The sequence below is a fragment of the Apteryx rowi genome, unplaced genomic scaffold (assembly GCF_003343035.1).
Source record: "Apteryx rowi isolate R43461 unplaced genomic scaffold, aptRow1 scaffold_75, whole genome shotgun sequence".
NCBI classification, from domain to species: Eukaryota; Metazoa; Chordata; class Aves; order Apterygiformes; family Apterygidae; genus Apteryx; species Apteryx rowi.
Genome location: NW_020451038.1, coordinates 2,547,807 through 2,564,230, shown reverse-complemented (window position 1 = coordinate 2,564,230; position 16,424 = coordinate 2,547,807). Strand labels below are relative to the sequence as shown.

Genomic DNA, 16,424 nt, shown 5'->3' with positions numbered 1-16,424 from the left:
GTGCACTGAGCCACTTGCTGGCAGCCCTCCAGCGCATCGCGGCAGCACGCTTTCCCCCCCCGTCTATTTTTGCCGTTTTCTCTCGCCTTCCCTCCCCGCCTCCCCGCTGTATTTTTTCTGGCTGCCGTGCGCAAACCTCAAGTTAAGAGGCTGGTACAGGCGGTGCTACATCCGATGCTAGCGGGCCTACCTGGTGTGTGCTACCGCTTCTGCGCCTTTCTTTTTTGTCTTGCTTCCCTTTTTTGTTGTTCCTTGGCAAGATGAAGCCAAAGTTGTGACGGGACTTGGAGGAAAATGCCTGGGCTGCGCAGGGCAGGTTACTGGTCTCAGCTGGGTGCAGAAGAGCAATAATTCGCTGGTCATCTCGGGGTAACTTGGATTAAAATCTTACCCACTGGCTTTAAGATAATGCCCGTCTCCGTCTGATACTGTAAGGGCCGGCGTGCGGGAGGACGTGCGAGGCTGCCATATAAGAACATGGGAGAATTTATTTGAGTTCACATAGATGAAGAAATGTGCAGAGTGTGTGTTAGTTATGAAACGGAGGGCAAGCAGTGTTTTCTTTAGACAGCTCTAAGCATGGCAACACTTTGCATTTATAAACTGTAAAAGCTGATTTCTTCTGTTTAATGAAAACTACATTTAAAAGAAATCACTGATTAAAAAAAGTAGTGAGAGAAGAACCAGATAAAAACTATGAAATACAATCACACACATATTTCAGCATGGTTTGTGCCAAGGTGTAAAGATGGAGGTTTTGGTTAGTTCCCATTTTTTTAACCGTATTGGGAAAGGCATTAAGAAAATGTTCCGAGAGGAACTGGTTATGTTTATAGTGCTATTTTGGTAACTGCAGTATTTTTTTGTTTGCATGTCAAAATGTTTCGAGTTTTGGACTAGCAAAAAAAGTGAGGCAGCCGTGTTCACGAGACATGTAATCGTCTGGGTAATCTGGTGCTTGGATGACAGTTGCTGCCGGTTTAGGTTTTATGGCTTTGGCTTTGTGAGTAAATCAGCCTGTTACGACCCAGTATTGTGGAATTGTGAGGGATGAAGCTTTGCTCAAAACCTTGCTAGTTTTGACAGATGGGTGTTTACTTCTAGATCTGGATTCGAGCGAACTGACTGCTTTTTGGCATTGTCTACCTCTGCATGAGTATTATGGAAAGATTTCCCTGAAGGTTGTCACCAGAAGTACAGTGTTGTGATTGGGCAGAGGGCAATTGGGGTTTTTTTATATGTTTGTAAGAAAACTAGCTAGCTAACCCTGTAACAATGTCACTTGCCATAATAAGAGGGAGTAAACTGAGGTTGAAGTATGAGTCTGGCAGGAGCCCGTCTTCATGCTTAGACTGACACTGGAAACCTCAGATAGTATTTTTGACACTTCCAGAGATAGCATCTTTTGTATTTCCTCTTTAACTCTCGCTCCCTTGTGTCTGCTTTGCATTTTCTTCTTCTCTTTATTTGCCTATGTCTCACCTTCTCTTTTCCTTCCCCTTCCCACCTTTCTCATGGGTTGGGCTGCGTTGAGGCTGCACCCACTGGAGGGCGACAGGCACCTTTCCCTCTCCCGTGGGTCCCCTGGCCAGGCCACCTGTGGGAAAGGGCACAAAAGCACCACCTGCGAGCGCGCGCCTACGGGCCAGAGGCCAAAGACTGCTTCTCGCTGTCATTTATTAACCTGCATCTTGTAACGTGCACTGTTAGGGCTCTTGAAAGCCCCTTTTGTCTTTCGCAAGCGCTGGATAATTTTCTGTGATGCCATGTAAAAAGCAGGAGATTGCAGATGGCACTGGGGTATTTGGAGGCAGGAAGAAGATGGTTGCGTGCTTGGAGGTGCTAGGTCAAATAACCTGGGTTTCTTGGTTTTAGGGACTTGGTTCCAGAATCTAGTACAAGTCTGAAGTACTTCAAATGCTACCATTTTTTCTTTTATTTTACTCTGGTGTAAATAGGAGCAAAATCTGGTGTATTACTCTGTTGGCAGTCACCAGTTTATAGCTTACTGGGGGAGGTTGCCTTGAGGTTTCTTAAATGGCAGAGGTGAAATGTTTGGGCTGTGGCAAGAGTCTTCAGTGTGTTTGAAATTATGTATGAGAAGAGGTGCAAAATTGCTGTGGAAAAATATGAAGACACTTTAGATTGGCTTACTCCTTCTGCACGGTGCTTGTGAAACCTTCCGTGCCCGAGTGCAGTTATGTTTGGAAAGCCCTGGGGAGGAACTTGTCTCAAAGCTAAATGTTGCAAATATTTCAATGAGTTTTCCCTTAAATCAATACTCTGCATAACCAAGATTGAGCTACATCTCAGTGGCTTCTAGCCAAGTCCGGGTGGCTGGGTGTTTCCAAGGACTCGCAGGCACAGCTCTTTCAGCAGGTTTCCATGTTTCATGGGTAGTGATGCTCCCAGGATTTTCATCAATGCACCCTAAGACTCAGCAGCAATTATTTTAATTGTGTCCCTTCTAACTCTGCCAGTGCCCCTCAGTTTTGATATGAAACCCCAGTTGCTCCAGTAAGGCAAGTCTCTCTGCAACAGCGCCCTGTTTGGGCATTTAATCATGTTGGCAAATGACTCAAAAAAGATTACGCTGATTTGTTTCTTTTAAGCTTAACTACATTACAGCACATAAAAACAAATGTGAAAGCTGTGGTAGTTAAAGCCTTATACAAGTGATGCTTATTTGATCGATCACACTAATAATTTGTGGATCATTTAAGAAGGGCAACTTTGAATAGACTACCTGCTAGGATTAGTGCCTTTGACTTCTCATTATTATCCTCACATATGTGACCAGAGTGAATCAGGGTTTTGCAGATCCTGGCTCTGGTCTGGTTTATTCTAATGCCACTTCTCTGAGTGGACTGCTTGCAGGAATGAGTCCTTGGCGTTTGGAAGAAAAGCTTGCAAAGGAAACTTCAGTGATTTAACATTTGTTGAACTTCCCCCATAAATGCATATTTACTTGAATCCTCAGCTGTTGTAGTGCCATGGATTTAATTGATTTGTGCTAGCTGAGTATCATCCCAAGGCATATAAACTCTAAGCAGTGCTCTTTAAATTGCTTATTGAGGAGCTAAAAGTGATATAAAATAATCTGGTAGAGAAGTTAAAACGTGAAAATGCAATCGTCCTTCTTTTCCCAAGCTGGTTGCCATGGGAAGGGCTGCCATGCTACCAATCTGTGATTCTGGAAACAGCAAAGTAACCGTGACTGCTGCCCTATAGCATCTGCTGGGTTTATATCAGTTTCTTTTTCTCTGTGTTTTAGCTTGTCTAGATTTACACAAGCAAAAGGGAGGTCCGTGCTAACCCAAAACTGCTCCACGGGCATTCACAAAACCCACCGGCTATGCCGGTGAAAGGGGAGCGCGGTTCAAACCCGTGTTCTGCACGTGAGCCCTGGGCTTTAGATGCAAGGCRGGCGGGTTGCAGGAGGCAGCAGGAGGGTGGCCGTTAAAAGCATGTGCTGTAAGGGAGGCTTGTTCATTTTAGCAGTTACAGGGTTTCCTGTTGTGGGTTCTCCGTTGCCCAGAATGGTCGCAGCCTGGAAGAACACCATCATTTGCCATAGTTGCAGGACACGGCTTTGAATGCCATCGCTGCTTGAGTACTGGAGTAGAAAAAACAGTTACACTGTGCCAAAATGCAGAAGGAGTGCCCTGCTTTCGGGTGTTGCTGTAGGTAGGCTAGCCAGAGGTAGAGGAGCAGGAGAAAGTCCATACGCAGAGCCACAGGGCTATCAGTGAGTTGGAAGGTAATTAAAAGTTCTTCCTTTTTTGCTTCAGATCATGTAGCATTTGCATTTTATTTCACTGCTACAGTGTAATTTCCTTGCTCATGAGACAGATGTAGTCAACATTTCTGTTTTACATAGTATCTTATTATTGCATTGTTACTACATTCAGCATCCTCGTGTTCTTCAAAAACTTAAGCTCATTCAGATGAAACTCAGAAAACACTATGCATGATAATGTTAAAACATGCCTAATTTATCTTGCTAGACCCATTTTTTTTCTTAAAATATTTTTTTGCTTTTTCTTTTTCTCTTTTTTTCAAACAGGAAGAGAAAAACCATTCAGAAGACACTCTTCTTCATGTAAGTGTTATTTATGCTTGTTTATGAAATTACAAAAGGGTTATAAAGACGATTAGAACTTTCAAATACTGAACACTTACCATCTGTTCATAGAAACCAAGTATAGAGCATGTAAAAATAGGCTGTAGTTGTATAATAATAATACTCAGCAACTGTTATCTTAAATCTATCTATCTGTGCAGTTCTTCTGTGCACGTCACTCTAGAATTTAGGAACCATTGTAAAGCGCTTTACAGCCGTTTAAGCAGCATGCCCTTAAAGTAGGTTTGTGAGTTCTGTGGAGGCATAATATTGAAGTGGTTTGCCCAAGATAAAGAAAAAATATGAGTTAGCACTCATTTCAGAACTCCAGAGTCCCTAATTCCCAAATCCTATCACAAGAACAAGCTTCTCTATCTTGGATTCTACAAAATCCAAGTTCTGCCCATAGAGTCATTTGTTTGCGTGCATGTATACTTGTGTGTGCATGTATATGGGTGCGCGAGAGAGAATGTATATATGCATATTTGGCCTCAAATAGCATATAGGTGTTCCAGGTCTTTTCTATAACCTCTGATGATACCCATTAAAATAAGAGTAAATGCAGCCATCCATTGGTGAATACTGTTGCAAATGTTTTTTGAAAGCATTTGGCTCCRGACTAAATGCTCAGTCTAGGTGAGTCTGGTACAGTATTCTTCATGGGACAAGGAAAGCCGCATGTCATAAAAGTACAAGAGTTTTTGCAAGAGTTCTTCCACATCACCTAGTGACTTGGTTTGCTTGCAGATGTCTGATTTGAAAACTCTGAGTAGTATAGTAAGTTTGGCTCTGGTATTTATTCCTAGTAAATAAATTTGATTAAATATTGCATAGACGAAGACTATCATTGCCTTAATGCATAATTAGCTTAGCAAGGAAAATGACTGCATTGTTCGCAATGCAGGGCCTGCTTTGCCTAACTTCGAAGCATGTACTGTGTCAAGTGGCATGGCAAGCCCACGAGCACTCACATCAGGCTGATTTCCCATAAATCAACATTTTGTTGGAAAAATAACATGTATCTCTGAATTTCAGCACTCCATTATGCTTGCATAGCAACCGCTGGTTAATATGTAGCAAAATGCTGTGTGGTAACAAATGTTTTTTTGCTATTGTTGGGCTGGAATGTTAGTTGAGCTTCTAGATAAAAGCAGCTTGCGCAAGGCGCCTTTGTAGACCATGATTTCTGTGGCTTGTATGGTAGTTTTGTAGACAACCGTGTTCTGCTGTTCCTTTTCCCCTATGCTTCCCTTCATTTTCCATTTTCAGTTAGAGGTGGGGTTAGGTAAAGGCGGAGAATTGGAGGCCCTTTGAATGCAGCAAAATACAAGTTGGGTTTACATGAGGCCCATTGCTAGTCAAACATCTGTTGAAAACACTCTTGATTCTGATTGTGTCTCTAGCAGAAACGTTGTAAGACACTTTATTTTATAGCTTTAAACAACAAGTGTTCTTTGGCTGGTTTTATGGATATCGTAGGGCAATCTTTCCAAAGAAAAGCCTGTAGTAAGTAAAAGAAAGCCCCACAAGTGATTAAAGAAGGGTCCTTTCTTGTAGCTGGAATCCCAGCTGAGACTAGCTTAAGAGTTTGTATCTTTGAGAAGGTACATCATCATTTTTAAAAGGTAACAGAGAAGGAAAAATTCCAGAAGTCTTTTCATTATTACAGTTTTCAACATTAGTATTTCATTATTATTTCATTCTAATATAGGAAATTCAAACATCTTGAAAAGCATGTGCCTCACATGCTTCCCAGAGATGTTAAATGGGAAATAGTGTAACAAAACCATCTTTAAAGGAAGAAGCTCCAAATAGAAGAATCCAACAGACAAATTCTAAAGATGTGACTGTATGGTGTCCCAAAATTGTAGACTAAAGCATGAAGCCTAGTGCGATACAGTTTTGAAGAGCTTTCTCTAGTGGTCTTGATTTCATAAACAATTTACCAAGAGCCTCATAAGTCCAATACATACAGTCTAAAGTGAACGAGTAATAAAAAGTTTGTGGTCCATAGGCCATTTGCGATACATCCTTCCATCACCTGCTGTGGCTTTTCAACAGCTAAAGGCAAGCTTTAAGCATCAGAGCCTCTCTCTTCTGGTTCTGTGCATGAGATACTACGACTTAGACTTGATAACTCCATTTGTGCCTGTCTGTGCGTTGGCTCCCCTTGGCTTCTCCAGCTGTAAAGGTTTCCAAAAGAGAGTTTAACTCCRGGGATGTGAATAGTGAGGCTATTGCCAAATGCCAGGATCGTGAACCATCCAGGATAGGGACCTCTCCTGGGCCCCGTGAACTTTCAGGAAGGGGTTAACTCCTGTGGCGGTGAATGCTCAATGGGGACTAACCCCTTGGAGTGTGAATTGGACAGGTCACCATGACAGGAGGTGACCACTTTGAAAAAGGACTCTGTGACAATAACCAGCCATAGGTAGTTGTAATGTTAAGAAAGGGACCATCTTATTATTGTCACTTTGCGACAAATACTACCACAATTCATTACTTTCCATCAGTGCCTCATCCTATGGAGGAATCACCACTGCCCATCTACATTGAGGAGGGGACAGAAGTCCCGATTGGTGAGTGCAGTTGGGATGGGATATTTCGAAGGGGGGGGTTATAATGGTACATGGGTTTATATTCCTCACGTTTGTGTATACCCATTTGTCTTTGAAAATTCTAAGACTTGTTACAAATGCTTTGCTTTTCTATTTTATTTTTTTCAATGCTAGTGTATTTTAGTGCTCCTGAAGATGGTCAAGTACTGCTAGTGTTGGTTTTCAGCTAATCCTAGACAAAATATGTAATTTATGCAGCGACTTTGAAAGCTTGCATGCAGGATCTCTTAACACAAGGCTGGGGAAGACCATGAGTATCAGTAAAATAAGAAAAGAGGTAGTTCCCCTTCACTCTTTGACCTCAGTGTTGAGACTCAGAATAATCTGCCAGTTGGGTCAGCAGTTTTTGTTGTGCTGACACTGCCCTACCTGGCACCCTGCAGACACATGTTGCATACACCACTGAACAACCAGAAGAGAGTTAGAGGGGCTGCCGTTAGCTGGGTTGCACATCAGAGTGCTGTACGCCCCCATTTCTGAACTCTGGTGCTGGTGTATTACTGCTACATGGATATATAGCTCTATTTTTTTCCTTTCTTTTTTTTTCTAAGAGGAGCAATCTGTCAGATAGCCCATAAAGAAAGAGACTAAAAGATCAATAAGTTTGTCTGTGGTGATCTCTTTGGATTTTAGAAGGCTGTGACCACTTCCCAGAGCCCCTTATTCAACCTGTTCTTGGATGCATACAGTAAGTGTGCCTTGGCTACCACGTTTGGTATACTGCTGAGCTATACTGTTGAGCAGATGTGTTTCTTCAAATAACTTTTTCTTATTCTACATCCTGGATTTTTCCATCCTTAAATTCAAGCAACTGCTCCTTGTCCTATCATCTTTTGAGCTAGATTAATTATCTGCCTCTACACATAGTACCTTGAAAGTATTTATAGCTGGATCTCAGCCCAGGAGTCTTCTGGTTTCTAGACCATATTAATTTAGCTCCCTTACTCTCTCCTTAGATCATTTTTATTGCCCTTATTTGTATTTCCTTTAATTTTTCTATCCCCTGTCTAATCTGGGGAGATCTGAACACCTTATGCTATTTCCACTATGGTTGTTTTAACATAGCATTATGCCTCAGCTTTCCATATGATCCCCTCATATATACCCATCCAAAAATAGCTGAGCTTTTGACCCTTCTCCCACATCACTCATTAGCATCACACAGAGAAACTGTATTACTTGACTACTTGCAATCACCTTTAGGTCTTTCTTGGATTCACGGCTTTGCAGCTACCTGCTCCTCAAGAGGTATCAGTGCTCTCCCTAGATGTAGGGCTTTATACTTCCTAGCACTGATTCCTATCCCATTGCATGCCGCTTGCTTATTACACTTAGGAATGGTTTGAAACAGTATGCTTACATATTTATTTTAATGCCCCAAGATCGTATCCTGTCATTTATGTAGAAGCTGTTACTTTTTGTCATATCTAGTGACAAGAATTACTTACCATTTTATATTTTGGTACCTATTGCAACTGTCTTCTGCATATTACTCCAGACCCCTTTCCCAGCTCCATCATTCTTGTTTGCATACCGTCCCTTTGTTTGCCTCACTCCGGTTATAAAAGCTCATAATGCAAAATCTGACAGGTTTAGCCTTCTCCTTTTCTTTATTTTGTGCCTTTTCTTGTTATGTAGTTAGTATATTGTCGTTATATTCCTGATATGCATGGTACGATGTTGTCTTTCTCAAAGCACAAATAGTCTTTTCCTCGCCTCTTTGGGGGTTTTGGTAAGCTGAACAACTGAATAATGCCAGTCCCCTCTTACAGAGCCATTTAATCTAAGTTCTCTTGTGGATCCTTGTATTTTCATCCTGTCTTTTCCATTGCGTTGGGGAAACCTGGACTGCTGGGGATGGTACTATCTGCACTGAGAATAAAACTATAAGGTTGATGAATCACAAAACCAGCTAAACAAAAAGACTGTGAGTGAAAAGCTAGTTAGAGGATGTCTGTTTGGTGCTGTCATGAAGCAAGTGCCTTAGATAAGGTGCTGAAATGCAGCAGTAGCTGTGAAGTGCCCAGATTGGGTCAGGGAGGGCATCATGTTTATTTATTTTAAATAAGTATTTGGACTGTTAATGCAGCAAGCTGTAGTTGAGGGAGTGAATGAGTAGAAAAAGTAAATGATGCAGAGATGAGAGCAAACCACGAGTTTTAAGTTTGGTATCTGAATGCCCAAAGACATGGGTCTGGGGTTTTATAATAGTTGAACGCAGTATAAATCATCAAGCTAGGAATTCAAAAATCTGATCTTTACCTTGGTCTCAGTTTTGCTCCTCCCTTCCGTTCAGCTTACCAGAGAGATCCAGATCCAGGGTTTCCATTTGTACCCGTATAGAAGAGGAATGGAAAGAAGTCCTTTCCTGAGTGTAGATTGGAGAAGACTAACACACAGTGTGGTTGTTAAAATAATTCAGCACAATCACCATTTCCATATAAAAGATTGTCTGGAAAACACTTAGATTATTTCCTCATCTGAAATACATTTTGGATAGTATATGGAGCACATACTGTTCTGTCCCAAGCCTGACTGATGGTAGATTGCTTTGTAGCTTCTGTATCTATTGGGGGGGGGGAAAAAAGAGAGAGARAGAGAGAGTAGGTTCTTTCACAGTCTCAATTAAACAGCCCTAATTATTTCAAGCAATTTAAAAAGAAAGATAAATCTAGCTTGTTTATTACAGCTGCTTCATGAAAACAGCAGCTACAAATAATATGCTATAATGAAAATCTAGCTAACAGTGTCTTGAATTAACCAATAAAAGAACAAGGATATATGATCTGGACAAAGGGCGCATTCCCTCCTAAGGAGGGAGGGTCTCTCGGTTGAGGAGAAAGTGGTTATTTCCTAAATACTGTTTTTATTTCCTTGGGTGAAATGAAGACATTAGCATTTCTGCGTAGATGAATAAGACTTTTGACTGGAAAAAGGTTTGGGCTCTACTTGCTTTTTATGTAATTTTGCACTTTCTGGAGTACATTCCTAGAGGAAGGTAGGTAAGCTAAATGCAAACAAACATGTTAATAAATCGAAGATATTTATGAAAAAAGGTGGAAAGTAGGAAAAATGAAAGGAAGAATATTTTGTGAGCAGTAGCAAAGAACCTGTGGAAGAACAATGAAAGAGCTTATGTCAGACTATGGCAGTCTTTGTTCAGGCACAATTTCAAGAAACTTCCACACAATTAAACACTTCAGGAGATTCAAGGTGAGAAAATAAGCAGAACAGGTCATTATTCACTGTTGTCATTTATGCTACAGTCATGGTCGTATTACCCGATCACCATTTGGAGCCTGTTGTGTTAAGCACTGAAGAAAACACCTGAGGCCACACAGTCCAAATTCACATTTTACAAAGCAAAAACCCAGGAACAAAATATTTGTGCTGGCAGTCATTTTATTTGGGCTGTACAGAACATGACAGAGGGAATAATTGCCTCCTTAGGGATCAAGGAGCAATAGAGCTGTAGGTTCAGATGTTTGTTTATGTTATTCCTTCCAAGTCACATTTTGAGATGTTAATGTTGTTTAATACCGCCTGTCAAATTAGCTGCAAAGAAGTACAAATTCAGGATGTAATTCTCAGCTGATTTATACCCACGTAGCTTTGTTGATTCCAGTAGCATTGCTATTGCTTTATCATTGTGTAAGTGGGATCAAAATCAGGCTCCCATTTACATTATAGGCGCAAGAGCGTGTCTTGCAAGCCCTTTTCAGGAATCAGTCCTGCTGACCTTCAAATCCGTGGCTCTTCTGCAGGAGCTCTGACTCCATACTTGGGCAATATTCCATTTGCCCATTTCTGATCTTAGAGGTCCATTCTTGCTGATGAATGGCACTGGCTTCAGTAGGCTTATTTCAAATGTATACCAGTGGTACATAGACCCTTGAATTGCGTTATTTCAGTATGACGGAAGGCTCTGCTACCCCTCTGAAGCTCTTGGTGGTACTAACTGGTCATGGTGTAGCCCAGGCTCATTTGAGTAGTCTCGATTATAGGAGAAGAATTTTCTTGTAATCACGCACAGTTTCTTCTGCTGCTGCTTGATCCCTGCTTTTAAGCATCTCTAATGTCTCGTTAATGATAAAAACTTCCCTGGACTTCCAGTCTATTCCTGCTCTTGGGCAGACTCACTGAAAAGCAGATGCTTTGTTATTCTTTTCTCCCTTGATATGACAGAGCTGTTTCATAAGCAGGGTAAGCGCAGGGAGTGTACCTTCCCAGACAAGGAGGAGCATTTCAGACCTTACGGAGAACCAGCTCTGTGTCTCTTGAGGAGGTTGCCTTCTACTTAAGGGAAGAAAACCATTTCTGTCATCCACACTGCAGGAGCTGCTCTTTCATGGGGGTGTTGGCACAGAGAAAGCTTGATTTTTGCCAGGTACTTGAGTGCCTTCTGCGAGGTATTGAGTGCCCTCCTATCCTTTGCAGCCAAAAAGGAGTTGATTGCTCTTGGCATCAGGCAAATCTGGACCCGGAAGACCACAGGTAGTATTTACCAATTATTTATGTGCTTTTGCATGCCAGACGTTGTCAGAATTGATTTCCCTACAATGCAAGAGGTTTCAGGCTTTAATGACACTTGCCTGCCACTAAAAACATTATTTTATTTTTTGAAAATAATACAATAGTAAGTATGACTTTTATTGCATTGCCACAGGGAAATTAAAAACCAAAAAAAAATTAACCGCAGTCCAAGTAACTATTAGCTCCTTAGAGCCATTGCAAGTGTGTGAGTGTACCCTGAATGAGCACCATATGCCAATTTATTGTGGCACAGTGAGTCACAGGACACATTGTGAAAAGCAGTAATTGCTTGGCATGCACTATAACATTCATTAGGGGTTTTTGTTTGTTTCTTTAAGGAATATATTCTTTACTCTCTGACAGTAAAATGAATATTGTCTGATATGCCACCACCAGGTGCTTATTTCGTGCTTAACCTGGAGCTTACTCATTTGTCTCTCACCACACCCACCGTCTGTATCTTTTTCTTTGCAACTACTCGTATTGTATGTGTGCAGTATCGGAATATCAAGATTGAGCTTTCCATTCGGTATCGTCTTTTCGTTTTGTTTTAATCCTCTTCACCCTTTTCCTCCTTGTGTTCTTTCTTGATCCAATAGGGAAATTCAGATTGGATATAAGATAAAATGTCCATCCTGAGAGTGGTGGAGCACGGGGATGGGTTACTCGGAGAGGCTGTGCGATCTCTACTCTTGGAGGTTTTCAGATCTTGACTGGGCAAGGCCCTGAGCAACCTGACCTGCTTTTGATGTTGGGCCTGCTTTGAGCAGGAGGGTGGACTACATGGCCTCTAGAGGTCCCTTCCAACCTGAATTACTCTACGATTCTGTTTAATACCCCGTTCCTGTTCTGATATGACCATGGTGATGTGCATGTCATTAGCTCTTCGTTCCCCGTTGAATCTAACCTCATTCATACCAACATAAAACAGGAGTGACCTCACTAAGGCTGATGAAGTTAGAGAGGTCTTACTTGTGTGGGATCAAAATCAAAATGCAGATGGTAACCTCAGATGGAATTAATAGGTGAAATTTGTGTATCTCAAAAATCAGTTGGAATTTTGACCACCAGCTTCAGGAATACCAGGATTTCACTTGAGATCTCTTTACAAATCTTCATTAAGTGCCAAGTGAAGTTACCAGTTGAAGAGTTTTATGCATAATTGTACCAGCATGATAAATATTTAAAAACTAGAGATCACTTGTTTCCTTTTCAATTACAAATCCTGTTCTGTAGCAACACAGCCTCAAGTAGTCTTGAAGAGAGCTTTGGGGTATTTAGGGTTTAGCTCGTCACCAGCTGCCCTCACGCTGCAGTTCTGTGCTGGTTTCTTCCAGTGGCTATAACCACGTGAGGGATTTAATGCTGCACAGAGCATCTGCTTTGCAGCTGAACGCCTTCCCAGTGCTGCAGCCGTGTGCCAAAGAGCTTTGGACGTGCAGAGGGGCTTACGTGAGCTCTGTAGGGTAGCAAATTTTCATGGGCTGGTCAGTATGCTTGCAAAAAATTCCCTTTTTCGGCATATTTCATTTTAAGTGCACCTAAAAAAAGCAAAACTGCGCTCAGATTCACCATATCAGTCTAAGGAGTTTTCAGTGATGATCTAGCTATTGCCAAAAAACATACAGAAACCTCCAATTGCTAGCAGAAATAAAAATATGGAAATAATTTTATAGAGGTGTTCTTTCCAGAGAAGTCTACCAAGATAATGTGGTTTTCTGCATGTCTCTCCTTTATCAGCAAGAAATAGGTTGCTTATGCAAACACCTTCTTTCCCATCAGCTTTGTCAAAAGTCAAGCTTACAAATGGGGCCACCAGAACGGATTGTGATCCCCTCTCAGTTTTAGGGAAAAAGGCTGAGTCTGAGCAATCAAAAGCCATTCTTGTCCCTTGTTCTGCAAGGCAGGACTCTCAAACCAAGATTTAACAGGACAGACTTGCTTTCATATACTTTTTCCAGTGATTGCTGCCTTTCCTCTTCCGTAACCATTTCAATTCTGTCCCCTTGTACAGATCCTCCTTCAATGATGTAGTGGGCTGCTCTTTCAAATCTGAAAAGGGTCTTGTGCTGTGGGAAAGCAATATAGTAGCAGAAGATACTGTTACTTACTCAGTAGAGTTCAAGTTCCCTTCTGCTCCACTCTTTCTGCAGGGCACAAACTATTGATTACTAGTCAAATTCAATAGACGGGATAATATTCAAATAAGGAATATAAAGCAAAACATCTAACTTTGAATCACCTGGGTTTCCAGCTCTAGAAAACTATCAGAAGTTCACAGAGCCTTTGTATGCCTGTCAGCCATTAAAAAGATCTATAAATGTAAACCAAAATAAGTTATCTCACTTTCTGCCATTAGTTTACATACGGAGTGTTTTTATGGCTAGCTCAGCTCTTTGTCACGTACCCATCATTTATGAGGGAACTGCAAACAGTTTCCCACCTGTCTGTAATTTCTTTTGCATGCCAAAAAAAAAAAAAGGACAAACAATTGTAGTCAGGATGAAAACAGCTTTGGGTATTAAAGGTTAATGTGCCACATTGGTATCTAGTGTAAGTGTGCTTGCTTAGATGAAGTTACGCTAAGAAAGAATTTGGCCTCAACTGCTCGGTTTGGTGGACTTTGCCTCTGACCTGGTAAACAGGAGTAGATTAAGTTTACAGTAGTCAAGTTAGGACTATAAAAGCAACCTGCAATGAAAACCACCAGCTGATGTTTGTTTGGAGAGATAGGAGGTGGAGAAAATTCCTTGAGCCGTTCCTATTTTGTCCTGCTCTGCCCGGGGATGCTTACCTGCAAAAAGCAACAGCAAAGCTGGTGTCTGTAGCCCACGGGAGGGAGCGACCCTGGCATAAAGGTAGGACCGCAGATATCCTTTGCTTATATCGGGGTCAGCCTGTACTCCTGGCTCTTACGAAACCCCTTTGGAGTCAGCAATCCCAGTGTAGATTTAGGGGGGCGTTTGTCCCCGCGGTGGGTGGGACCGGGTCTCTGGGCATGGTGCGGGCTCGCCGCCTTGCAGACCGCGCTGTGCAGAAGCGGTTTTTGTGCTACTTTCCTTAGAGAAGTAAAGTAGCTGTTCTAGCGCGCTCTGCTTTCCACGTCTCCTGACCTAAAAATGAGCACAGTTCTCTGCGTGTGAGAGCTGATGTCAAAGGCCTGTGGCTAAGTAGAACTGAAAATACCCCTCTGAGGAGATTAGCCTGAATCATGTGATGTTTAGACGCTTATAGGTTTAGTGGTCAATACAAAAGGTTTCACTTCCAACTCCGGCCTTCAAAACAGATGGGGAGTGATCGAAAATTTGTGGGTTTTGATCAAGTAATGCCCAATCGGTGGCTTGTAGGAAACAGAGGTGTTCCTCCTGAAAGGACCTCCTTGAACAGGGGCTCAGGTGAGCCGTGGCGTGGGACGGGCGGCCGCGTCCAAACGCCGCTGGCAGCTGGGGCGCGGAGCCGAGGCCGCCCTGGATTAAACAACAAATGCCCGTGTGCAGCCTTGCAAGCAAGCACCTGGCACCAGCTGCACAACAACAAATAAATACCACAGTGCCTTCACAGCTTCGCCTTTTTTTTTTTTGGTGAAAGTCTGCAGTTCAGGGACGAGTTTTGCAAGGTTGTGCTGTCTCTGCAAGCTTATTCATCAGCTCTGCCACTTCTTCTTTTAGCACGTCCCCTGTAGAAATCCCCTACGCTCTGGTTTGCTCTGCCTGTTGGTAGTTCCTGATTCATTTCCTGTGCAAAATTTGGTAATGTTTAAAGTTTCTGTTCCTTTTTTTTTTTTCTTGAAGGGAAGAAAACAACAACAGTAAATTAAACCTCAGAGTGTTTAGAAAATCTCTTATGGTTCAAGACCTGGGAGTGGTGGCATCTGCTAGAGCAACTTAGTCATGCGAGCACTGCAGGAGGTTGTCTCACCATGTTCTTAAAAGTATACAGCTAATTTCTTTCACTGATTCATATTTTTACTGCTAATTGCTGCCAGTGTGGAGGAGAAGTCAAGACTGAAATCAAAAGTAACTCATTCTCATCATGAAGTATTAGAGCTCATGGCTGTATCCTCAAGGCTTTGCAACCCTAACTTTATAGTCCTCTGGTGGGACTCGCACTGTTGGCTGCGTGCACACATTAGACATTTTTCTGGTACAATCTGGTGGCCGTTTTGCACCTGCGTTGCTGTGTTGCAAAACCATTCGTTCCATTAACGATGCATTCTGGAAAAACCTGGCCTTTCAGGTATTGTACAGACAGGATAGAGGAGCAAAGAAAAAGAAGGAGGATTATTSCCCTCGGCCGATGGTGTTGGGATTTAGATTTGTGAGAATAAGGGACTTTAGGTCAGAACATCTTCCCGTTGCAAATGTAGAAGGATTGTCTCACCCAGCTACTTGGAGGCAATGGAGAGCTCCACCAGGCACAGCACTGTCTCTAGCTATATTAAAACCTGAAAACCTAATTACTGCATGACATGTTTAAACAGCTGTCACAGGTGGGATAGAAATCTGTTCTCAGATATTGTTTAAAATTGAGATGGTTGGATAGAGAGAATAAAAACACAACTCCTTCTATGTAATTGAGGTGTCCTGGCTAGATATGGCAACAGACTGGGTACAAAGCTGATTGAAGTCTGTAGTGTGTATGGAAAACTGAGCTTGTTTTTCCCAAAATATGTAGTCTTATGCATATATGCAATTATTTCCTGTTTCAAAAACATACTGAAAAAATGCATCRATCTTCAATTAAGAAAAATCCCTGAACACTAACATTAGTGGACATCAGTGAATTTAGGGCTACATTTTAAATTAGTTGCAAAAACAGGTAAGGATAGAATGATTTGTTTCCAAGAAAAGAGGACTTTGAAGTAATGGATTTATACATTTTATTGTGCATTTGCTTCATCAAATGGCTACTTTATTGTTTCTCTTCCACTCGGGCTCTACTCTCTTATCATACCACTGAGATTGCTGCCAGACAGTTACATGCATTGTAAGTGCCTTGTAGATGTGTCAGATAGAATCAATACATTATTAATCACATGCAAAAAATTCAATAAGCACAGCACACAACACTGACTATTCAAGTTCATAAGCTTTGTAAGCTTTAAGCTTTTTTTTTTTTTTTTTTTTTTTTTTTTTTTTTTTTTTTCCTTT

The 16,424-nt window shown here is 41.7% G+C and overlaps 1 protein-coding gene across 8 annotated transcripts in view; it reads left to right on the top strand.

Annotated features, from left to right (window-relative positions):
- Positions 1 to 16,424, top strand: part of SLC6A6 (solute carrier family 6 member 6) — a 91,935-nt gene that overhangs the window by 35,383 nt on the left and 40,128 nt on the right. The window contains exons 1-4 of one of the 8 annotated variants that reach the window (XM_026087988.1): positions 65 to 193; positions 4,067 to 4,102; positions 6,637 to 6,702; positions 11,179 to 11,235. In XM_026087988.1, coding sequence (XP_025943773.1) covers positions 175 to 193; positions 4,067 to 4,102; positions 6,637 to 6,702; positions 11,179 to 11,235 — 178 coding nt within the window. In that variant the 5' untranslated portion in view covers positions 65 to 174. Of the gene's footprint in view, positions 1 to 64; positions 370 to 411; positions 431 to 4,066; positions 4,103 to 6,636; positions 6,703 to 11,178; positions 11,236 to 16,424 lie in introns of those variants that run through there. The other 7 variants (XM_026087990.1, XM_026087991.1, XM_026087992.1 and 4 more) reach the window with 7 other exon arrangements.